This window comes from Typha angustifolia, chromosome 14, assembly GCF_048772165.1.
Source record: "Typha angustifolia cultivar Huaian chromosome 14, ASM4877216v1, whole genome shotgun sequence".
Taxonomy (NCBI): Eukaryota; Viridiplantae; Streptophyta; class Magnoliopsida; order Poales; family Typhaceae; genus Typha; species Typha angustifolia.
Genome location: NC_133252.1, coordinates 11,688,799 through 11,714,049, shown reverse-complemented (window position 1 = coordinate 11,714,049; position 25,251 = coordinate 11,688,799). Strand labels below are relative to the sequence as shown.

At 34.7% G+C, this 25,251-nt stretch overlaps 2 protein-coding genes across 2 annotated transcripts; both read left to right on the top strand.

Moving 5' to 3' along the window:
• The first annotated feature begins 838 nt into the window (after positions 1 to 838).
• On the top strand, positions 839 to 11,358 carry LOC140776022 (alpha-L-arabinofuranosidase 1-like). Its single transcript, XM_073119560.1, has 18 exons — positions 839 to 1,292; positions 1,618 to 1,841; positions 2,657 to 2,711; positions 3,819 to 4,030; positions 4,224 to 4,345; positions 4,427 to 4,580; positions 5,157 to 5,226; positions 6,252 to 6,397; positions 6,519 to 6,564; positions 6,650 to 6,702; positions 7,124 to 7,268; positions 8,755 to 8,873; positions 9,010 to 9,081; positions 9,199 to 9,302; positions 9,961 to 10,017; positions 10,101 to 10,299; positions 10,574 to 10,717; positions 11,103 to 11,358. The coding sequence occupies exons 2-18, from the start codon at positions 1,665 to 1,667 to the stop codon at positions 11,223 to 11,225; spliced, it is 1,998 nt and encodes a 665-aa protein (XP_072975661.1). The 5' UTR covers positions 839 to 1,292; positions 1,618 to 1,664; the 3' UTR covers positions 11,226 to 11,358.
• A 2,659-nt stretch (positions 11,359 to 14,017) lies between these two features.
• LOC140775452 (alpha-L-arabinofuranosidase 1-like) lies at positions 14,018 to 25,101 on the top strand. Its single transcript, XM_073118749.1, has 18 exons — positions 14,018 to 14,317; positions 14,772 to 14,988; positions 15,795 to 15,849; positions 16,957 to 17,168; positions 17,575 to 17,696; positions 17,778 to 17,931; positions 18,463 to 18,532; positions 19,374 to 19,519; positions 19,635 to 19,680; positions 19,765 to 19,817; positions 20,202 to 20,346; positions 21,886 to 22,004; positions 22,138 to 22,209; positions 22,343 to 22,446; positions 23,112 to 23,168; positions 23,252 to 23,447; positions 23,724 to 23,867; positions 24,817 to 25,101. The coding sequence occupies exons 2-18, from the start codon at positions 14,812 to 14,814 to the stop codon at positions 24,937 to 24,939; spliced, it is 1,995 nt and encodes a 664-aa protein (XP_072974850.1). The 5' UTR covers positions 14,018 to 14,317; positions 14,772 to 14,811; the 3' UTR covers positions 24,940 to 25,101.
• The last annotated feature ends 150 nt before the right edge of the window (positions 25,102 to 25,251 follow it).

Sequence of the window (25,251 nt, the reverse complement as noted above, 5' to 3'; positions counted from 1 at the left end):
TCCAAGTACATTGAAGCTAAGTTCTGTCACTGTCATGCATGTTAGAAGTATAATATTTTCGAGCTTATCAAGCTAAATTTTTCCTTTTTTTTATGTTTCATGTAGCGCTGTCATCTGCCTCTCCATGATTGTTTGCACCTCACATAGTACTCCAGTAGGATGCTGCTGTGCTTTACCTTGGTGCTAAATTTAAAACAAGAGCAGAAGAGGTTGAAGGAAAGCAAAAGGAATGCCATAAAAAGATGGTATTCTTATCATTGGAAGTCTTGTCTTTTTTGGCCTCGTAAGGATAAACCTGAGAAGGCAAGCAACGATGGCATTTTTTTTGGGATTCATGTGAATCGTTGTCACATGTGGAGTGTATCCATCTCCTTGATGTCAGTGTTGCTTGCTTCCAATGTTTTCAGCAAATTAAGTATGTTCTTTTCTCTGTTCTTAACTTTTGTTTCCTTTTTTTTTTCTTTCTTTCAGTTTGATCTTATCAATGCTTGCTCGACAAACATGAAGACAAACGTATCAAACAAATTCGTCCTTCAATTCAGCAACGAAATCTTTGCTGGCCCACTAAGCATGATCCCTTCAAGGTGCAGTGAAGGGGAGGAATCATTGTCTGCATGAGCCCTGTGCAAAAGTTGGCAGATCTTGTCATGAGCCATAACTGCATTAGATGTTGGATGATCATGTAAGCCATTGGAAGGGGTCCACTTCATGATCGTTTCCTGTAGCTTTTTCTGGATCAATAGTTGCTTAGTTCGTGGGTCTATTTTTGGAATTTCTCCGCGAAGCGGAACGAGGGGAGTCTTAACGGATAAAACCTACCGAGCGGGACCCACCGGCCGTCAATAGTCAAGACCAATCTTGGAAGCAACGAAGCGCCGAGGAGTGGGCGTTTGCATGCCGATCACCGCGATCCGACGGTCACTATTCTCGGATCAGGGTTGTGCTCCTCTACGCGATGCCCGCCTCACCTGCTCACCATGGCCCTTGCATCTTTCCCGATGCCATCCCTTCAAGAAACCACTCTCCTCTCCTCTCACTACTTAACCCCCTCGAAGCCCTCCTTCGATTCTCGCCATTCGTACCCATTCTTTCCTTGGATCACTACTTGGGTCGGTCGGATTTTGGTCCTTCTGGTTGGAAAACCGGTAAAAAATTCGATCTTTCTGTGACCCAACTCGTAAATTGAAGTGGTGCCCGTTAGAGGTCTGAAGAAATGCCAAAAGGACCTCTTCTTCTTATTTCATAAGTTTCTGACATTTAGAAATTCTTTTCTTTCCGAGGTTTGGTTCTAGGTAAGTGAATCGGCTTATTTAGCCTGTTACTAATTGCTTGGCTTATAGTTACTGGACTTAAAACTGTCCATCTCCACTTTGCTACTAAAATTAGGATGGTGGTAGTATTGCTCTTAACTTAGTCCCTCTTTCCTGGACGTGTTAGCCTTTCTGTTGATCATAGGATATAATTAGTTTAGGGTCTCGGTTGTAACAGTAAGCTGTTATGGACTTTTTGGTAGCCCACTTCACTTTTATGGCCTCTTAGGCACTTTTGTGGTTCTTTTCTTATATTGTCGTTTGTTCTGTTGATTGATCCTGTATTTGGCGATATATAACTATCTAGATTCATTGCTGGCCTTTGGGTTGAATACTTGAATGTGGTGAGGGCAAATGGATCTCGAAGGGGCTTCTTTAGTTGCTCTGTTCTATTCTCTGCTTCTGTTATGCACTGGTTATAAATGCTCAGCTTATGAGCTAGAGGCGAACAAGAGTGCAGTCTTGACTGTTGATGCTTCTGCCCAATCAGCTCGAACAATCCCCGACACTCTGTTTGGTGTCTTTTTTGAGGTGAGAGACGCTCTTGTGAATATGTTTAGCACATTTATGGTAGTTGTGGTTTGTATTTAGTTCTATTGAATGGACTATACCAATCAATTGAAGTTCATATCTTTGTTTTCATCCTAAAATTCTGACAATAAATGGACTATGACAAAAGATATTTGATCTTCTTTGCTCGTGGTTTTGTTGCCGATGAATGTTGAACTTTAATTGCACATTTATCATCTATTAAAAGAATCAAAGCGTTTCATGAAACTTTTGGTTTTGATGAGAAAATAAAGTTTCTTGGTCAGTTTGAGTTTCAAACACTTGAATTGCATCCTTATTTGCATCTTTTGTTTTGAGAAGATTAGCTTTCACAAATGACATGTTGTAATAGCTTGAACTCATGATTCTCCTCAACATATTAAGATTGACATCCATTTCTTGAAGCGTCTGGTTATTAATGGGAAAAACAAGAGTTCTTGGTTAATATGGGGCTCAAACACTTGAATGTGCACCATTGATTGCATCTTCTCTGGTTTTGAGAGGATTAACTTTCACAAATGACATGTTATAAAAGCTTGAAGTCGTGATTCTTTTCAACATGTCAAGATTGACAGCCATTTCAGCTTCCTAGTTTTGTATTTCATGATCATAAACTCATCTCTCTTCAACTTCCACTTCATTTTTAATCATGAGAAACATCTTTCTGTAAGTTGAAAATTCTATGAGTTGTCATCTTTAACTCCAGATTGCTAGATCCTGTTTCATAGTTCTAAGACTGGAGGAGTATACTGATCGTCATTGTATATTTCATTGGTTTACTTTTTGGTAACTTGTAGGAGATCAACCATGCAGGAGCTGGCGGAATATGGGCAGAACTTGTTAGCAATAGAGGTAAGTTTGTTGTTTATGATCCAAATCATCTTTTTTCAACACTGGTACCTGTTAAGAAATGATTTCATGCTCTCTTTTTTTTTTTTCATGTAATGACTAAATGATATCTTCTGGTCATTGTGTTTAGCATCACATTTGACTTCTCATCTTTATTATGGAAATACTAACATATTGATAGAAGTGACAATATTAAGATGAATCTGAAGACATTTCAAAGCACACCATTATGAGAATATTAGGTAGTTGAGTGAAACATGTACATCCAAATCATGGTTTGAGTTTACTCGACCATGATTGTACCCTATTCAGCACTCTGCCTATTAATATCCCTGTTGTTGGTCATAGACCTTGTTGGAATGGCCAATGGCTAAATGAAATGACCATCACTCTGTGGTATATCTTCCAAGGTGAATCAGCCCTTATTTCATTCTGGTCTAATTCACTTCCACCAGGTCTTAAGGATATCTCCTTATCTGGAATATTCCAACCGGCATGGTGTATCTAAGGGAACACTTCCTGTTCCCCTAAATGTGCTTGCTAACACTTACTTCAAAACATTCATCTTACTATCTTCAGATAGAGAATTGAAAAGAACCACATAGGCAAAATTAGGAGCAAGTATATCTAGATAATTAATCTAAAGATATGTATATATTACTAGAATAAGAATAATGTCTTTCTGGGCCGATCTGATGTTTACTTTAAAGGATGCTGATTCGTAGGACCTAAGCAGATCAATACAAGCTTGTTAAGATACTTAGCTTATTTAAGAAGAATCCAAGATATTAGATTGTAATGGAGGTGTCATATTAACTTCAAAGAAACACTACTTAAGGCTAGATGCGTCTAACTAATCAGATGTCATAATCTGTAGGGCCAGTTAAGGAAATTCTTATTCATAAATGAAACAAATATATCTATGGTATATCTTCAATGGTCTGCTCTTGTTCTGAAGTTAAATGTGAATTATAGATGTCTTAAAGAAAGTCCTTCTGGATAGTACTTATTGGCTTTGACTTAATTAAACGACTTATAATTCTACATGTATTCCATGATTCTTAACTGCTACTTACTCTCTCCTACACCCATTTGCCATCTTATTGACAGGTTTTGAAGCTGGAGGTCCTAATACTCCTTCAAACATTGACCCATGGTCTACTATTGGAAACGAATCTTTTATATCAGTGTCAACTGACCGTTCGTCTTGCTTTAGTCGAAATATTGTTGCACTTCGAATGGAGGTTCTCTGTGACAACACAGGATCAATCATATGTCCAACTGATGGTGTTGGCATATATAACCCTGGATTTTGGGGCATGGTATGTAGTTACTTCGCTGATGCAGTATTGATTAACATATCAGAGTGCTTTCTATACAAACTCTCTGATAAAGAAAAAAAATTAATATAATATTCATGTAATCCTAAGTAGAACAACTAAATGTACTATTTATTATCTCCTTTGCATTTCTTCTTTCCAGTCTTTTAATTACTTTCAATGTTGCAAATTCCAGAATATAGAAGATGGCAAGAGTTATAAAGTGACACTGCACATCAAATCGTTCGAATCAGTGAATTTAACGGTTGCACTTGCAAGCTCAGATGGATCACAAAGCTTAGCTTCTGCTAATATACAGTGAGCATCTTTTCAGTGTTTATAGAAATTATTATAATAAGAGTGTTGCTCTCATAGATATAAACTAATTATCTTCTTCAGAGCTGCTGCTTCGGATGTGTCAAACTGGAGAAAGGTGGAGCTTCAATTAGATTCTATAGGAACAAATCATAACTCAAGGCTTCAAATAACAACTAACACCAAAGGAGTTATATGGTTGGATCAAGTATCAGTCATGCCCTTGGACACTTACCAGGTATAGTAGAATACATAATAAGTTCTGGATTTTCACCATGAAAGCACAAGGAAGAAGAAGCTGGAGCCCTATCGTGATGAAGAAGGAAAATTTCTCTTGAACTAGATAAAAGAAAAAAATAAGAATGAGAAAGAATAGGAGATAAAACTCTGGAGATCCCGATAAACATTGCAAATTATATTAGATTGTTGGAATCTAACATATAAAAACTATATTTCTCTAATAACTTAAGCTTTTATAGTAGGATGAGTTATCATGAGTAGATGTCTTGATTTTGAATTCTTCCAGACATATCTGTCATTTAAGATATAAGACCTCTACTTATTTAATGATGGTAGTACTCAACCACACTTCTAATTTTGTTAACGTCTTCAATGAGCAAAATCAGCGTCTCAACTTAAGGCCTATGTCCTTTTCAGTTTTCACTTCATTGTAGGTTTGGACCAATAACAAAATTGGACCTTCTCTTATGGAACAAGATAAGCTTGATAACATCAATGATTGATGTGATAACTTCAGGGTTCTTTATTGTAATATATTGATGAAGTATTAATCAGTTGTTTTCTTTCTATACAGGGACATGGTTTCCGCAAGGAACTTGTTTCCATGGTTGCAGATTTGAAACCTCGGTTTATAAGATTTCCTGGTATGAAATTGATTTATTTTTGTCAAAACCATGCATTAAACATTTTACACATGAATGTTTTCTCTTGGGTTTTGGAAGGTAGCCCACGAACATCTCAGTGTATATGTTGCCCACCATTTTATGGTTGCACTAATGAGATTCTTATTGCCATTTATTTAATTCTAATGTGAAACTAATGTGACTTTCTGTTGCTATCTGTTAGTTAAATCTTAGAGTTCAAAACCATCAACAGACACCTTTGACCTTTACAGCATGGTACTGTTATGATGAAGTTACTCTAGCAGCACATGCATTGGGAGGGCTATCTTTTCTGGACTTACATTTTCCTAAGTATGTTGATACATATAATGAGCATGTGTCTGACTGAAAAGATCAGAAATGTACTCAAATGATAAAAATGTGATCATTAACATAACTGACATGCTTGTAAGCCTCAAAATTGGTTAACAAAGGAGTAACTGCTTAGACATAGAAGTTAAGAAAGAGAACCTATTATTTTCTGGTAAAATAGTTGCCGTATTCCTTTTTTTAAAAAAATTTTAAGAGATGTTTGATGATTGCACGAGACACGAGTAATTTCTCATTGTTAGCACAAGTAATGTCCACATTAGGTCATCTTCTTGTTGAACCTGTGAATCCAAGATTACACTAGGTAATTCTTGTTCATCTATGATAATTCCTTCTCTATTTTAAATCTAGATTTACTAAAATCCATTATGTACGATTAATGTTGACCTACTTATTCTAAACTAGTAGCAGTTGGCTATAATCACATGTGTTACTTTCGTATGTATTGTATTCCTTTTCTGTATATTTTGATCTTCATACTACAATTATAACATATCTAAACTATCTAACTCGCTATTCTATGATCCATGACATACTTTGTTGTGTAGCCTTTCCTTTTTTATCAGAATTCAGAAAAAAAAACTAATGGATATAACTAAAATTTTCCATTCTTCATGTAAATAAGGTTTGTAAGCTTTACATGGAACCTAATATGGTTGGAAGCTTTGTTATTCTAGGAGGTTGTTTTGTGGAAGGTGAATGGCTAAGAAATGCATTCAGGTGGAAAGAAACTATTGGTCCATGGGAAGAGAGGCCTGGGCACTTTGGTGATGTTTGGATGTACTGGACTGATGATGGGCTTGGCTATTTTGAGTTTCTTCAGGTAAGATAAATTGCTTTCTATAAATCCCATATCCATTTTCTTTACTATGGTGATATACCAATGTGCACCTAAGGTCTATGGATATGCTTCTTATATATCTTTTCTTGATGGTTCATTGCAGCTTGCTGAAGATCTTGGTGCTGCTCCAATATGGGTGTTCAACAATGGTACTTGTTTTTTCTTATGGAACATTTAATAGTTGTCTATGAGATTAATTCTGATTTTTCCCATTTGTTTTCTTGTATATTTCAGGGATCAGCCACAATGATCAAGTTGACACTGCCAGTGTCTTACCTTTTGTGAAGGCATGTCTTCAATTGCTACTCTACTTTTTAAACTTGTAGAATCAAAAGTATTGTTAATTTCCATATTATATAAAAGAGGAATAACCTTACCATACGGTTGAAGTACATGAAACTCTAATGTTTGCATCAGTAAAAGGGAGATAGACTCATAGAAGTGCATTAATCCATAAAGGTTGTCTTTGTTTGCATACAACCGCCCACACCCTTTCCCTTGTCAGTGACAATTATAAGGGAGACATCTATGTCATCAGAAGTACCTCACTGAGCAGATCTTGCTGCTGCTATTAAATTTAAGTATGATTATTCAGGTTATTATTTAGGCATTACATGAATGTTTAATCTTCATTATCTGATCAGAAAACAATGTTATGAAGATACTTTAACTGTGCTCCAAATTCTTTTTTTTCCTTTTTCATCACAGGATGTTCTTGACAGTATTGAGTTTGCTAGGGGAAGTCCTAACTCAACATGGGGCTCTGTTAGAGCAGCAATGGGGCATCCAGATCCCTTCCAATTGAACTATGTTGCAATTGGGAATGAGGACTGCTGGAAGAAAAACTACCGAGGTGAACATTCTTGGCAGTTGTAATGTTTAGAATTGGAATAGTTATTTTTGTTACTAAATCGATGATAGAAATACTCAATTTTATTTTGTCAGAGAAAATGGTTTCTCAGTAAATACTGAACTTGGAAAACGCTGATGAATAGATTGACATATCATATTCTTCTTTTCACTATTGATGTATTATCATTTACAGTAGAGTACATTGTGTATTTTGTCAATCATAGAGTACCAGTATTGTAGGTAACAACAATAGTAGATCATTTCATGCAATCTCTAAAAACCAGCTGAATTGGAGTATAATGGTAGTTCAGCAATTTTACCTTTGTAATTTGGTACTTTCAATCTTCATCTTGTTTATAAAAAAAAATATTATTGTCATCACCAGTAGGCTTTTTTTTTTTTTCCCTGCAGAGGTTTCTTCTACTTTGTCTTATTTTTGTTATTTAATTGAGAATTAATATTTGGGAAGACTTTGAAGAGAATCCAAAACATTTGCAAAGCTACTATTGGAAGGTTTTCCTTTTATGTTGTCTGTTTAGAAGAGTATGGTTATGGAAGAAAAAGGTTAGCTAAAAACTAAATACTTGCATAGATTATGAGTATATAGAATTTGATATCTGACAAACAATATTAGCAGCAATGAAGCATTCTTGGTAAAGTTCTTTTTGGGTTGGGCAGTTAGTATGTGTAGAAATTCTAGTACTGCATTACACCAGTCTTCAGTTTATTAAGTTATCTGGATCTCCTTATTATCTATATCTAAAATTATCATCATCTTACATGAACATGACACATAAGTACACAGATATATATTTCATCACTTCTATTTTAGTATAAACATTTTGTCCTTGTACGAGATACGCTAACTATATTCTCAAAAAAAATGCTTCACTTAATTGGCAAATGGCTGGCTACATGGTTAATAAGCTATAAAACCTTGAGGTCCACCCAAAAAGAAATTTGAGTTCATCATGGTATTTTTTATTGAGCATCAAGCTTTTGTCAACAGAATGAGAAGCAACTTTTCCTATATTGCTGAAGATACCTTAAATCATTTAAGCTTTCTAAATATTCCAGTTGACCTGGTAATATTTATAAATCATAATGGATGTTTATGAAATCCATGTGCTGAATTTGGAATTATAATGAGATGTATTCTCAAATTGCAAATGACACCGTACTCTTTCCTTAGCTATTTACAAGTTACAACAATGAGCTTTTTACCAGTTTTGACTACCGATTTCAAATAAGTAGTATTCTTTTCTCAATAGCTCACAACTTTTCACTCATGACTTCTGCTGTACCTTTGCTATTGGACTAAACATTTGATCCAGAAGGAATTTATACTTAATCTAATTAAGTCTATAAAATTCAATATCTTTTCTTCTAATTAGTTCCAGTGGAACTTTTGTAATGTTTGGACCTAATTCCTACATTGTATAAGAACTCAATAGGCAGATAATTGATATCCACTGTTTCTGTCACAGGGAACTACCTCAAGTTCTACTATGCTATAAAAGACGCCTATCCAGATATTCAGATTATCTCAAATTGTGATGGCTCGTCTAAACCACTTGATCATCCTGCTGATATGTATGACTTTCATGTAAGTAGTAAACAAGTTATTGAGGAAGATTGTGATCTTGACTCAGTTTTAGTTTGCTGTAGTATGTTGTAGACTTGTAGTTCAATGTTTTATAATAAGTATATTATCATTACAAAGACGTGAATATCTTGGACAGGTTTATACTTCTGCTAGCAATTTGTTTTCCATGACAAAACAATTTGACCGCACATCGCGAACTGGGCCAAAGGTAGATTCTATATCACAGGATATAATTATATGTGCATATGACTTGATGCCTGATAATCTTTTTTGGCTTTCACCTCTCTAGAATTTGGCTGAATATATTCTTGTGACTTGATTCCAGGCCTTCGTCAGTGAGTACGCTGTGACTGGATCTGATGCTGGCACTGGAAGCCTCTTAGCTTCATTAGGAGAAGCTGCATTTCTTATTGGGTTAGAGAAAAATAGGTTTGTTATCCATTCTTTATCATCCTGAGTAACTGAACTCTATTACATCTGCCTTTGTTTATGTGCTTCAAAAGTGTTATATAAGAATGCTCTTGGAAGATGTCAGTATGTCCCTTTTCCCTAAGGTGATGTGCGTGATAACTAGTCCTCTCTTCTGTCATGTTGGAAAAGCACCAAATCTAATCTAGTTTGAAGATTGTTCAAGTAGATTTATAATAAAGAAATTGTATTTCATTGTTGCAATTTAAACACAAGCCTAGATGGTTATTGATGTTGGGAGCTTATTCTTTGTTGAAATGTTCTGTTACTTTTCTATTACCTGATTTAAACTTCATGTAACATATACACTTCTAGTATTGTTGTCCATGACCATCTAACCTACCAAATCATTGTCCTTGAATAAAGCCAATGATGATTCGAGTTTACCTACACCAAAGCTAATGTCATAGTGTTGACTACTCATATCATGGTAACTAGTGGGGATAATGACCTGATCACCTTTTACTTGAAAATAACAAAACGATATAGCTTGTTAACTGCTTCCTAGTTGGCCATAGCAAACGTGCTAAATAGAAGACCAATGACTTGTATTAGAGTTATTAGCATTACATTGTATCCATAGTGGCTGAATGTCTTCCTGGTGATGCTTTCCTTGCAGTGATGTTGTTGAAATGGCAAGTTATGCACCACTTTTTGTGAATACTAATGATCGCAGGTTAGTATTAATATCCTTTATTATACCTGTTCTATCTTTATAGCAAATAAAATTGTGCCAATTGTGGCTGAATACATAATCAGGTGGAACCCAGATGCTATTGTCTTCAACTCTTGGCAACAGTATGGAACTCCTAGTTACTGGATGCAACAATTTTTCAAGGAATCAAGTGGTGCAACTATTCATCCCACAAAAATTCAGGCTTATCCCGCCAGCTCACTGGTAGCATCTGCAATTAGTTGGCAGAGCTTAGAAGACAACAAGAGTTACCTAAAAGTAAAGGTAAAGTATTACATCAGGATGGCATCCAAGTTCTATTATGAACTTAAATTTTTTTAATTGTTTCTTAATTAGTGTTTAAATGTTTATAGTGCCTTGTCATTATTTCACTCCTTGATCTTTCTAGATCTTATAATCTGTTAATAGGCTAGCAAGGTACTCGTGTATCTACCTTGTAACTCAATAGGGATGACCTACATCAGTTCCATTCTCGTATTCTTTTTTAAACATTATATTGTTTATACTTGTGACAGTTGATGTGAAAAGCTCTTTGCAGATTGTGAACTTTGGAAGTGATACCGTGAATCTCAAGATTTCTGTAGCTGGATTGCAATATGCTGTTAACTCCCTCGAGTCATCAACGACTGTTCTCACATCCAGTAATGTAGCAGATGAAAATTCCTTTGCAGTGCCAAACAAAGTATGTTTTTTAATATCTAATACTTATGTGAATTCACAGCATGCACTCATAGATGTAGAAAATGATATGTATATCCTTCAGAAAAGAAAACTTTTATGCATATTACTACCTATTTTGACGAATAGTTCCTAATGGTCTTTAATACAAGATAAACCTACACAATATCATTTCATTGCTTGTGAAGAAGTGAATTTAGAGTTTGCAGAAAATCAGATGCACACTTAACGATCTTTTATGCATCTTATCTCCTCTCTCAATTTTTCCCCCTTAAGAGAACTATCTAAATAACCAGAAACAAATAAATATAAACTAAACTTGTGTACTTTTTTGTAATCTCCATGTATTTATCTAAAATATATTTTCATTGTCTTTGTTGGATGTGTAGGTGGTGCCAGTGCAGACCATGCTGAGCAATGCAGGTACAAATATGGATGTTGTGATCTCCCCTCATTCTTTCACCTCATTCGATTTAGCACTTGCTCAAGCAGATTATGTATCAGCTATTTGAAACAATAGGGGGGAAAAAAATAGAAGACAGTGTATGGCCAGAGAAAAAAGAAAGGAAGAGGATACTTGACCTTTGTAAACTGGATTGATCACTACCTTGGTAATAATAACTAATTTTTTTGTTTTATGAATCAGGCTCTGTTAGTTTACCTTTTTTATTTTTAGTAAGCTCCTGTTCCCCTGCATGGAGAAGTATGATTTGGTTTAGGTCTTTTTGTTGAACAAAAGTCCATAACTGGACTCAGTTTCATTACAGAACATATTATAAAAAAACAACCACAAGCATCAAGATGCAACACTCTGGACCCAGTTTAACAAGATATAAAAGTAACATACCAACACCACCTCACTACTACTAGACATCAACACTAACACCACAAGATAACCACAACCAAAAGTTCTACAATTCAACAAGACAACACTAAGTTCAAATAGAGTTCAAAACAACAAACATCCACACTGTTTCTCATAAGCTGAACAAAACAAGTACTAAAAATTAAAAAACTCCCTCAGCTCTTCTGGTTCTTTGTCCCAAGTAGCATTAGCTTAAGCCCTCTTCTTCCATCATATAATTTATGATTTGGTGAAGGTTAATATCAACAGGCCTACATGTCAAGCTTTTTGGGTAGCATCATAGCTTTGCTGAATTTATCTAGGGAATGGACCAGCATGAAATCAAAAGATGTTGAGGTTAAGCTCGCCTCAGAAAAATATCATGAAGAGGAAGCCCGAAGAAAAAAAAAACAAAGAACACTTGAAATAATCATAAGAAACCCAACATGCATAAGCTTGGATATTTCTTATCAGGCTCAAAGAATCTCTCCAATTTATGGTTCGACTGCGATAATACATTAAGCATAATCCCTAAAGAAGTCTTGCACAAAAATTTCAAGTGCTTTTTAAAGCTCCACAAAGGAAAAGAAAATCAACACAATATGAAACTAATGAGCGATTTTAAAACAAAATCTCAATTATCAGATCTAGCATAATTTCTGTTGTTCAGAAAAAGAGCAGCTTTTGATTGTTGAATTATGCAGTTTTATTTCCTCTTATGCTCTTCATGTATATCAAACATCATTCTTACATTAGTATATTGTTCTCCAATCTACTAAAACTTTCCTCATTCAATCTAAGACTTAACTCTAAAACCTTTTTAGGTTTTAAATGAGCAAATAAAAACTCAGCATTGCTCACTCTATAAGTGACCAAATACAAGCCCATGCAGAATAGATAGGAGGGTTCAATTTAAAATCAATGGAGGGTTTAATCCTGAATCAAATCTAATATATTAATTCAAAATCAATAGAGGGTTTAATTAAATATGTTCATATCTCTTGGTATTCGTAAAGATATACAAAATAGTAATGTTTCTTTAGTTGCTCTCTCTACCCGGTTTAAGAGGTAATTAATTCAAAATCTCTTTGATATCCTTAGGCCTGCTTGCTTGCAACACCTCACTTAGTACTCCCATAAGATGCTGCTGTGCTTTAACTTGATGTTAAACTTACAAACAAGAAGTAAAAGAAGTTGAAGGAAAGCAAAAGGAATCCCATACTCAAGAAAATGAAAAAATAAATGATAAAAATAATGGTGTTCTTATCATTGTCTCTGGGCCCACCCATAAGGTTAAAACTGAGAAGGCAAGCAAAGATGGCATTTCGTTTCTCCTTGATGTCAGTGTTGCTTCTTTCCAATGTTTTCCAGCGAATAAAGTGTTATTCTTTCTGTTCATAACTTTTATTTCCTTTTTTACTTTAGTTTGATGTTATCAATGCTTGTTCTACAAGCATGAAGGGAACTCTGTCAAACAAACTCCTCCTTCAAATAAGCAACAAAATCTTTGCTAGCCCATTAAGCATGATCCCTTCAGAGTGCAGAAAAGGAGAGGAATCTTTGTCTGCATGAGTGCTGTGCAAAAGTTAACAGAGCTTGTCATGAGCCATAACTCCATATAAGGAACCATAAGACGTTGCATGATCATGTAAGCCATTGAAGGGAAGGTCCATTTCATGATCATTTCCTGTAGCTTCTGTCTGGATCAATAATTTAATGCTTGATGTCATTGGAATGCTACTTCTTAAGATTGAGAAGAATGTCAGCAGTCACTATGCAGCGATAGGAAAAGGCCTTCCTTTATGTTAGATTTGATTCAGGATGCACATAGGATCATTGTTTACTGTTGATTTAGTTTCACTTAATTCAAGAGTTTTTGACCAAACTTAAAAAAGTTCCATTTTTTATAATCAAAATAGATTATTTCTTAAACTTGTTATCAAATGACGTCTAATTTATTATTACAGTATTTTTATTTGATCCTAAAATACTGAACTAATAAATATTTTATGCATATAAATATTTTTAACTTAGTCTCTTAGTAGTTAAAGTAAAAAAATGTTGAACTGATCAGCACTTTTAAAAATACTAAGTAGTTCAGTATTTTTATTAAGACTACTGTGAATTATACGCTATTTAATAATAAATTTAAAATGACAGTTTATTTCAATAATATATATATAATATTTGATTCACTTCAATGCACATAGTAAAGTTGGTATGACTATAAAAAATATAAGGTGGTATTTGAAAATTCCTTTTTTTTTAATAAAAAAAATATTACTAATTACAACCCTGCAAATAAGAAATATTACACATCAATGGCATTATGGAAGCATTTTCCTACTTAGGTTTGTTTTTGGAATTTTAAGGAGGGAGAAGTACCGATAAAACCTACCGAGCGGGACCCACCGGCCGTCAGTAGTCGAGACCATTCTTGGAAGCAACGAAGCGCCGAGAAGTGGACGTTCTCATGCCGATCACCGCCTCCGTTCCGTCCGATTCTAATCCGACGAAGAATAGGATCGGGGACTATATTCTCCGATCAAGAGTGTGCTTCACGACGAGACACCCGTCTCCACACCTGCTCACCATGTCCCTGGCATCTTTCCCGATGCCATTCCTTCAAGAAACCACTCTGCTCTCCGCTCACTACTTAAACCCTCTAAATCCTCCTTCGATTCTCGCCATTCGGTACCCGTTCTTTCCTTGGATCTCTTCTTGGGTTGGTCCGATTTTAGTCCTTCTGGTTGGTAATTGGTAAAAGATTCGATCTTTTTTTGACCCAACTCGTAAATTTGAGTTAACGCATTAGATGTTTGAATAAATGCCATAAAAACTTGTTCTTCTTATTTCACAAGTTTTCCGACAGTTAGAAATTCTTTTCCTTGCGAGATTTGGTTCTGGATAATTGAATTGGCTCATTTAGCCTTAGCCTTTTACTAATTGCTTGGCTTATACTTACCACACTTAAAACTGTCCATCTCCATTTTGCTTCTAAAACTAGGATGGTGGTAGTATTGCTCTTATAGATTAGTCCCTCTTTCCTTAAGGTGTTTGCCTGTTTAGGGTCTCGGTCGTAACAGTAAGCTGTTATGGACTTTTTGGTAGCCCATTTCACTTTATGGCCTCTTACTCTTTTTGTGGTTCTTTTGTTATCTTGTTATCATCTATTCTTTTGATCAATCCCGTATTTTGTTATACATATGTCTAGGTTGCATTGCTGGTCTTTGAGTTGAATGTGGTGAGAGCAAATGGATCTCCAAGGGGCTCCTTTAATTGCTCTGTTCTATTCCCTGCTTCTGTTAGGCACTAGTTATAAGTGCTCAGCTTATGAGCTAGAGGCGAACAAGAGTGCAGTCTTGACTGTTGATGCTTCTGCCCAATCAGCTCGGACAATCCCCGACACTCTGTTTGGTATCTTTTTGGAGGTGAATATTTTTAACTCCTCTCTGATAGTTGTGGTTTGTAAAAAGTTCTACTGACTTCACTAATGAATTAAAGTTCACATTTTGTTTTCATTCTAAAATTGTGACAACAAACAGCTATGACAAAAGATAATTGATCTTCTTTGCTCATGGTTTTGGTTCTGATTAGTGTTAACTTTAATTGGGCATTTATCACCTATTAAAAGGACTTAAGCATTTCATGACGCTTCTGGTTTTAATGGGAAAATAAATCTTCTTGGTCAGTATGGGTTTCAATCACTTGAATGTGCACTGTTATTTTCTTTTTCTTTTTTGATTTTTAGAAGATTAGCTTTCACAAATGACATGTTGTAATAACTAATAACTCGAAGTCATTATTCTCTTCAACATAATAAGATTGACAGACATTTCATGAAGCATCTGGTTTTAATGGGAAAAAAGAAGTTCTTGGTTTCTTTTCAACATGTTAAGATTGAAAGCCATTTCAGCTTCCTAGTTTTGGATTTTCATGATCATAAATGCATACCTCTTCTAACTTCCACTTCATTTTTACTCATGAGAAACATCTTTTTTGTAAGTTGAAAATTCTACGAGTTGTCATCTTTAAGTCCAGATTGCTAGCTCCCGATTCATAGTTCTACCAAAGAAGATACGTGAGAAAGATTTTTCTTGTGTTTCTTCCTTTACTATTTTTTGAAGGGAGAATGTCTATATTACTTAGATACCATTGTTCAATTTATTTACAAGCTTGATAGAGTATACAGGTTGGTATTCTATATTTTATCGGTTTACTTTCCGGTAACTTGTAGGAGATCAACCACGCAGGAGCTGGCGGAATATGGGCAGAACTTGTTAGCAATAGAGGTAAGCTTGTTGTTTATGATCTGAATCATCCTTTTCAACACTGGTGCCTATAAAGAAATGATTTCATGCTTCTTTTCACGTAATGACTAAAGGATCTCTTTTGGTCATTTATTTGTGTTTATCATCACATATGACTTATCGTCTTTATTATGGAAATAAATTGATAGAAGTGACAATATCAAGATGAATCTGAAGAGACTCCAAAGAACACCATAATGAGAATATTAGGCAGTTGAGTGAAACATTTACATCCAAACCATGGTTTGAGTGTACTAGACCATGATTGTACACTATTTAGTATTTACTACTCTGCCTTTTTAATATACTTCTCGTTGGTCATAAACATTCTTGTTGGAGTAGCCAAATGTAATGACCATCACTATGTGGTATATCTACCAAGGTGTATCAGCCCTAATTTCATTCTGGTTTAATTCACTTCCACCTGGGCTTCGGGTCATCTCCTCATCTGTAATATTCCAACTGACATGGTGTATCTAAGGGATCACTTCCTGTTCCCCTAAACATGCTTGCTAGCACTTAATTCAAACATTCAGTTTACTATCTTCAGATATAGATTTAGAAAGAACCACGAGACAAAATTAGAAGAAGCTATATCGAGATAATTAATCTAAAGATGTGTAAATATTAGAATAAGGATCATGTCTTTCTGGGCCGAACCTGATGTTTACTGTAAAGGATGCTGATTTGTAGGCTCAAAGCAGATCAATACATGTAAAACTGGTTAAGATACGTAGCTTATTTAAGAAGAATCCAAGATATTAGGTTGTATTAGAGGTGTCATATTAAGTTCAAAGAATAACTACTTGAGACTAGATACACCTAAGTTCTTAGTCCAATGTCATAATTGTTAGGGCTGGTTAAGGAAATGTTACTCATGAAGGAAACAGATATTTCTATGGTAGATCTTCAATGGTCTGCTCTTGTTTTGAAGTTAAACATATCTGAATCATCAATGTCTCAAAGAAATTCCTTCTTGATAGCACTTTTTGGCTTTGACTTATTTGAACAACTTATGATCGTACAATTATTCCATGATTCTTAAGCACTATTTCTCTCTCCTACACCCTTGTTCCATCATATTGACAGGTTTTGAAGCTGGAGGCCCTAATACTCCTTCAAACATTGACCCATGGTCCATTATTGGAAACGAATCTTTCATATCAGTGTCTACTGACCGTTCATCTTGCTTTAGTCGAAATATTGTTGCACTTCGAATGGAGGTACTCTGTGACAAGACAGGATCTGTCATATGTCCAGCTGATGGTGTCGGCATATATAACCCTGGATTTTGGGGCATGGTATGCGCTTATTTTTCTGATGCAGTACTGATTAATATAGCAGCGTGCTTTTTATACAAACTCTCTGATAAAGAAAAATCTAATTTTAGATTCACGTAATTCTAAGGAGAACAACTAAATGTACTATATAGTATTTAGAGCCTTCATGTAACAAATACTGATCTTATTACAGTTTAATCAGAAAAAGGGAAAAACAGATTATTTATCTTCAAAGCAGTTATACTATACCTCTTCCTAGTTTGTACAACTTGATTAGTTTATTATAGTTTAAGAACTTCAATGTCAATAAATATATCATTTAATATCAGGTCTTATTTTACTTTAATTTGTAGTGCCTGTTTCGTATAATATGCTAATCTTTCTTCTTTTCCAGTCTTTTAATCACTTTCGTTGTTGCAAATTCCAGAATATAGAAGATGGCAAGAGTTATAAAGTGACACTGTACATCAAATCGTTTGAATCAGTGAATTTAACAGTTGCACTTACAAGCTCAGATGGATCACAAAGTTTAGCTTCTGCTAATATACAGTGAGCATCTTTTCAATGTTTAAAGAAATTATTGTAATAAGGGTGTTGCTCTCATAGATATAAACTGATTATCTTCTTCAGAGGTGCTGCTTCGGATGTGTCAAACTGGACAAAGATGGAGCTTCAATTAGATTCTAAAGGAACAAACCATTACTCTAGGCTTCAATTGACAACCAACAGCAAAGGAGTTATATGGTTGGATCAAGTATCAGTCATGCCTGTGGATACTTACCAGGTATAATAGAATAGATACTAAGCTCTGCTTTATTACCATAAAATCAAAGAACAAGGAAGAAGAAGCTGTAGCCTTATCGTGATGACGAAGGAAATATCTCTTGAACTAGATAAAGAAAAACAACAATGAGAAAGAATAGGAGATACAACTCTAGAGACCACAATGAATGATGAAAATTATGTAGATGATATATAACTCTTAAAGCTTGCTTTGGGCCTAATCTTCTCTTTGAAGTTTCTGTTATTTCTCTAATAAATGAGAAGATACTGAACCTATGCAACATTCTCCATTAATGATGGAAGTACTTAATCACACTTCTAATTTTGTTAGTGTCTTTGATGCACAAAAGCAGTGTCATAAGTAAAGATTTTCAGTTTTCACTTCATGTAGGTTTGGACCAATAACAATATTTGACCTTCCTTTTTGGGACAAGATAAGCTTGATATAAATCAAGGATTGACATGATAACTTCAGGGTTCTTTATTGTAATCTATTGTGGAAGTATTAACTGATTGTTTTCTTTCTATACAGGGACATGGTTTCCGCAAGGAACTTGTTTCCATGCTTGCAGATTTGAAACCTCGGTTTATAAGATTTCCTGGTATGAAATTGATTTATAATTGTCAAAACTAAAGGTTAACATTTTACACATGAATGTCTTCTCTTGGATTTTGGCAGATATTCCACAAACATCTCAGTATATATGTTGTACTGTTGCCCATCATTATATAATGTGAATACATATAATGGACATGTGTCTGACTGAAAGATCAGAAATGTAATCAAATGATGAAAATGTGATAATTAGCATAGTGGACATGCCTATAAAGTGTAAACCTCAAAGTTGTTTAACAAAGGAGTAACTACATAGACGTAAAAGTTAAGAAAGAGAACCTATTATTTTCTGGTATTACAATGATCCTATGGATTTTTAATTTTTTTTAATATCTTGTTTGTTTAGTTTAAGAGGTATATGACGATTGCATGAGACACAAGTAATTCTCATTTTTCAGCACAAGTAATGTCCACATTAGGTCATCTTGTTGAACTATGAATCTAAGATTATACTGGGTAGTTCTTGTCCATCAATGATAATTCCTTCTCTATATTATATTCATTTTACTAAATCCATTACATACACTTATTGTGGACCTAATTCTGAACTAGTAGCAGTTGGCTGTAATTTCATGTGTTACTTTCATATCCATTGCACTATTTTTCTCATTTTCTGTATATTTTGATCTTCACGCTAGAATTATAACATATTTAAACTATCTAACTTGCTATTCAACGATTCATGACATACTTTATTGTGTAGCCTTCCATTCTGATCAGAATTCAGAAACAATAATGGATGTAACTAAATTTTTCCATTCTTCATGTAAATAAGTTTTGTAAGCTTTACATGGAACCTAATATGGTTGGAAGCTTTGCTCTTCTAGGAGGTAGTTATGTGGAAGGTGACTGGCTAAGAAATGCATTCAGGTGGAGAGAAACTATTGGTCCATGGGAAGAGAGGCCTGGGCACTTTGGTGATATTTGGATATATTGGACTGATGATGGGCTTGGCTATTTTGAGTATCTTCAAGTAAGATAAATGGCTTTCTATATATCCCCTATCCATTTTTTTTACTATGGTGATATATCAACGATCATCTAAGGATATGCTTTTTAATATATCTCTTCTTGATGGTTCATTGCAGCTTGCTGAAGATCTCGGTACTGCTCCAATATGGGTGTTCAACAATGGTACTTGATTTTTCTTGTTGAATATTTAATTGTTATCTATGACATTAGTTCTGATTTTCCCATTTGTTTTCTCATATAACCCAGGGATCAGCCACAATGATCAAGTTGACACTACCAGCGTCTTACCTTTTGTGAAGGCATGTATTCAATTTCTACTCTACTTTTTGCACTTGTAGAATCAAAAGCATTGTTTATTCCATATTATATACTTACCATACGGTGCAAGTGCATGAGATTATGAGACTCTGATGCTTGCATCATTAAGAGAGAGATAGACATATAGAAGTGTGTTAATCTGTAAAGGCTATCTATGTTTGCTTGCAACCACCCACTCCCTTTCCCTTGTTAGCAAGGATTCATCAGGCCTAAGGGAGTCATCTGTGTCAGAAGTACCTCGCTCAGCAGATCTTGCTGCTGGTATTAAATTGAATGATTGATATTCATTTTTCTGATCTTCAGAAAACAAGTTGTGAAGATACTTTAACTGTGCTCCAAATTCCTTTCTTCCTTTTTCATCACAGGATATTCTTGACAGTATTGAGTTTGCTAGGGGAAGTCCTGACTCAACATGGGGCTCTGTTAGAGCAGCAATGGGGCATCCAGAACCTTTCCAATTGAACTATGTTGCAATTGGGAATGAGGACTGTGGGAAGAAAAACTACCGAGGTTAACATTCTTGGTTATTGTAATGCTTAGAGTAGTTATTTTGCTAATTCATTGGTTCTAAATCTACATGTTTATTAAAGATAATAGAAATACTCAAATTTTACTTTGTCACGCTATATGGTTTCTCAGTAAATACTAACATGGAAAATGCTGAAAAATTAAATTGACATATCCTTTCTTATTTTAACTATTGACATATTATCCTTTACATAGGAGTACATCGTGTATTTTGTCGGTCATAGTGGTAGTTCAGCAATTTCACTCTTTGTATTCTGGTACTTTCAATCTCCATCTTGTTTGCACACCTCGTGCCAGGTGTCGTGCCACCATCAACACGGGTGCATGCTGAGCTGTGCCGGTCCGACACGGTAGCATACCGGTTTTCGTGATGATTTGAAGCCTTTTTTTTTAAATTTTCTTATTTCTATCAATCATCATCAAATGAAGTCTTTGATTCTATATAAACTAAAAATTAAATATTGACATTTTGATGACCTAAAAACATCTCTAAATATTTTAACTTTTTTAAATTAAAAATATGTTAAATACGTGCTAGTGGCATGCATGCTAGGACATGCCGTGCCGATGTTTTCCTTTTATCTCTGAATTATCTGTTTAGAAGACTATGGTTATGGAAGAAAAAGGTTAGGTAATAACTAGATACTTGCACAGGTTATGAATATATAGACTTGGATATCAGACAAACAATATTAGAAGCAGTGAAGCATTCTTTGTAAAGGTAGTAAGTGTAGCAATTCTAGTAATTCAGTTTATTAAGTTCTCTTTATCTCTTACTATCTATATCTAAAATTGTCATCATCTTTCATGAACATGACAAATATGTTCACTGAGATATATTTCATCACTTCTATTTTATATTATTGTTTTGTCCTACAAACTATGCTTACTATATTCTCAAAATATGCTTCAGTTCGTTGACAATAAATTTGGCTGGTGCGCTGTTAATAAGCTAGGAAACATTGATATCCACCCAAAAAGAAAGCTGAGTTTACCATGGCATTTTTTATTGAGCTTCAAGCTTTTGTCAAGAGAATGAGAAACAAATTGTCCTATATTGCTGAAGATACCTTAAATAGTTTAAGCTTTCTAAATATTCCATTTTACATAGTAATATTTATATATCATACTAGATGCTCATGAAATCCATGTGCTGCATTTGGAGTTATAATGAGATGGGTTCTCAAATTACAAATGATATTGTACTGTTTCCTTAGCTATTTACAACAATTAGCTATCTGCCAGTTTTTACTTACTGATGTCAAACAAGTAGTATGAATATCATTCTTTTCTCTGTGGCTCACAACTCACAACTTTTCACTGTTGAGTTCTGCTGTTCCTTTGCTATTAGACTAAGCATCTGATCCAGAAGGAATTTATACTTATTTAATTAAGTCTATAAAATTGAATATCTTTTTCTCTAATTCTTTCCAGAGGAACTTCTATAATGTTTGGACCAAATTCCTACATTCTATGAAAACTCAATAGGCAGATAATTGATATCCTCTGTTTCTGTCACAGGGAACTACCTCAAGTTCTACTATGCGATAAAAGATGCCTATCCAGACATTCAGATTATCTCAAATTGCGATGGTTCATCTAAACCACTTGATCATCCTGCTGATATGTATGACTTTCATGTAAGAATTGTAAACTAGTATTGAGGAAGATTGTGGTTTTGTTTCCTCAGTTTCTTAGTTTGCTGTAGTATGTTGTAGTTTGATGCTTTATGATAAGTGTATATCATTACAAAGACGTGAATATCTTGGACAGGTTTATACTTCGGCTAGCAATTTATTTTCCATGACTAAACAATTCGACCACACATCAAGAACTGGCCCAAAGGTAAATTCTAAATTACTGGGTATAATTATATGTGCATATTAATTGATGCCTGAAAATCTTTATCAGCTTACTCATCTCTAGAATATGGCTGAATATCTTTGTGAATACCAACTTTTTGGTGACTTGATTCCAGGCCTTCGTAAGTGAGTATGCTGTGACTGGATCTGATGCTGGCAATGGAAGCCTCTTAGCTTCATTAGCAGAAGCTGCATTTCTTATTGGGTTAGAGAAAAATAGGTTTGCTATCCATTCCTTATCATCTTGAGTAATTGAGCTCTATTACATCCGCCTCTGTTTATGAGCCTAATGTGTTACATAACTTGTATAAGAAAGCTCTTGGCAGATGTTACTGTTCCTAAGGTGATGCACATGCTAGCTAGTCATCTCATTTGTCGTATTGGCAAAGCACCAAAACTAATCAAGTTTGAAGATTGTTCAAGTAGATTTATAACAAGCAGAAATTGGATTTTCTTCTTGTAATTTAAACACAAGCCTAGATGGTTATCGATTTTGGGAGCTTACTCTTTGTTGAAATGTTCTGTTACTTTTCTAACACTCGTTTTAAACTTCCATGTAAGTTGTTGCATATACACTTTTAGTGTTTGTCTATCACCATCTAATGTACCAAGTCAGTCATTGAATCAATCTGATTATGTTTAGAGTTTACCTCCATCAAAGTGAATGGTATAGTGTTGGCTATTCATATTATGGTAACTGGTGGGGATTATGACCTTATCACCTTTTATTTGCAAATAATGGAAAAATAGAGCTTGTCAACTGCTTCCTGGTTGGCCATATAGCAGACGTGTTAAATAGAAGACCAATGACTTGAAATCTTGAATGTAACATTACAGTGTATCTTTAGTGGCTGAAATGTCGTTCTGGTGATGCTTCCCTTGCAGTGATGCTGTTGCAATGGCAAGTTATGCACCTCTTTTTGTGAATACTAATGATCGCAGGTTAGTATTAATTTCCTTTATTGTACATGTTCTCTCTTTAGAGCAAATAAAATTGCACCAATTGTGGCTGAATATATAATCAGGTGGAACCCAGATGCTATTGTCTTTGACTCTTGGCAACAGTATGGAACTCCTAGTTACTGGATGCAACAATTTTTCAAGGAATCAAGTGGTGCAACTATTCATCCCACAACAATTCAGGCTAACCCCTCCAGCTCACTGGTAGCATCTGCAATTAGTTGGCAGAGCTCAGAAAGCAAGAATTACCTAAAAGTAAAGGTAAACTATTACATAGGATGGCTTCCAAGTTCTATTATGAACTTTAGTTTTTTAATTGTTTCCATTTTAATTAGTATTCGGAATGTTTATAGTGCATTATCATTATTTCACTCATTCTTGATCTTTTTATTTCTTAAAACCTGTCAACAGGTTAGCAATTTACTCGTGTATCTACTTTCATAGCTCAACAGGGATGACCTACATTTCCATTTTTGTATTTTTTAAAACATTCTATTTTTTATACTTGTGATAGTTGATGTGAAAAGCTCTTTGCAGATTGTGAACTTTGGAAGTGATACCGTGAATCTCAAGATCTCTGTAGCTGGACTGCAAACTACCGTCAGTTCACTTGAGTCATCAATGACTGTTCTGACATCCAATAACGTAGCAGATGAAAATTCCTTTGCAGTGCCAAACAAAGTATGAGTTTTTATATCTAATCTTTACATGAATGCATAGCATGCACTCATAGATGTAGTTGATACATATACTTAAAAGATAAAATATTCATGCATATCACTACCTATATTATGTCTTAGTATGAAAATTATATCTTTTGAAATAAAAAGGTGGAGTCTTTGCAAATAAACTACCTCCCATTAGTTCAAATTGTATCCTCTGTATTTTTAATTTAATTAAACTGCCTTCTCTTTTCCTACCGTCGCAACGATGAAAAAGCTACCTGCGTAAGTCACAAAGCTGGAATAAACTGATAACACTCTGAAGATGGCTTTTGCGACTATGTAACTGAGAAAGATAGAAGCAGAAGTCAATTTGCAGATATGTCGAACAAGTCTAATATAAGTGGTTACTGGCAATAAAAGAAAAATACGATTTACTACACTGCTAAACCTTTGGTGATCCAACCTTCTTGTGCTTGGAAATAGAGATTTCTTTCTTCTTTTCTTTTTCCTCTTTTGGGGGAAGTGGAAATTGAATAGTGCCGGTTAAACTAGTGTCATTGTGATTTGAACTTAGAAACACATGTATAGATTGTCTTTTTAACCAATTGAGCACTATTCCGTTGAAATAGAGAGTTGTGAAGCTGAAACTTAGTTATTTATGAATAGTTCCTGATGGCCTTTAATATAAGATAAACCTACAAAATATTATTTCATCCCTTGTAATGAAGAAGTGAATTTAGAGGTTTGCAGAAACATATGATTCACATATAAGGCCTTAGATGGTGCTATACTTGTTGTATACGATCTTTCATGCATCTTGTCTCATCTCCTGTTTCTTTTCTTCTTCTTTTTTTCCTTTGAGAACTATGTAAATAATCAGATATTAATAAATATACTAAATTTTTGTTCTTTATTTCTACATATTTATCTGAAATATATTTTCATTACTTTTGATGGATATGTAGGTGGTGCCAGTGCAGAACATTCTGAGCAATGCAGCTACAGATATGGATGTCGTGCTCTCTCCTCATTCTTTCACCTCATTCGATTTAGCACTTTCTCAAGCAGATTATGTATCAGATATTTGAAACATTGGGAAGAGAGATTAAAATCTTGTGTATGACCAGAGATAAAAAGGAGTCAAAGGAATACTTAGCCTTTGTAAAAAAACTGTTATCGATCACTTGTATGGTGATAATAATTAACTGCCTGATTAAAGAATAATCCACTTTTCGTGTAGGCTCTCCTATTTTATCTTTAGAAACTTGTGACGTTGTTGTCTTTTAGAGGTTCTTTTTCCGTTTCCTGGAGAAAGACATGCATCATAGCATTTGCTGAATTTATCAAGCTAATGAAACGGGTATGAAATTGATCACAAGATACTGAGGTTAAGCTCGCCT

Excerpts from the sequence above, each read along its gene's own strand:
- LOC140776022 (XM_073119560.1), top strand. The coding sequence starts at position 1,665 with ATGGATCTCGAAGGGGCTTCTTTAGTTGCTCTGTTCTATTCTCTGCTT. Across the intron at positions 5,227-6,251 it reads TCGGTTTATAAGATTTCCTG|GAGGTTGTTTTGTGGAAGGT; the intron begins GTATGAAATTGA and ends TTGTTATTCTAG. Across the intron at positions 6,703-7,123 it reads GTGTCTTACCTTTTGTGAAG|GATGTTCTTGACAGTATTGA; the intron begins GCATGTCTTCAA and ends TTTTCATCACAG.
- LOC140775452 (XM_073118749.1), top strand. The coding sequence starts at position 14,812 with ATGGATCTCCAAGGGGCTCCTTTAATTGCTCTGTTCTATTCCCTGCTT. Across the intron at positions 17,697-17,777 it reads TTAGCTTCTGCTAATATACA|AGGTGCTGCTTCGGATGTGT; the intron begins GTGAGCATCTTT and ends TATCTTCTTCAG. Across the intron at positions 23,448-23,723 it reads AGAATTACCTAAAAGTAAAG|ATTGTGAACTTTGGAAGTGA; the intron begins GTAAACTATTAC and ends AGCTCTTTGCAG.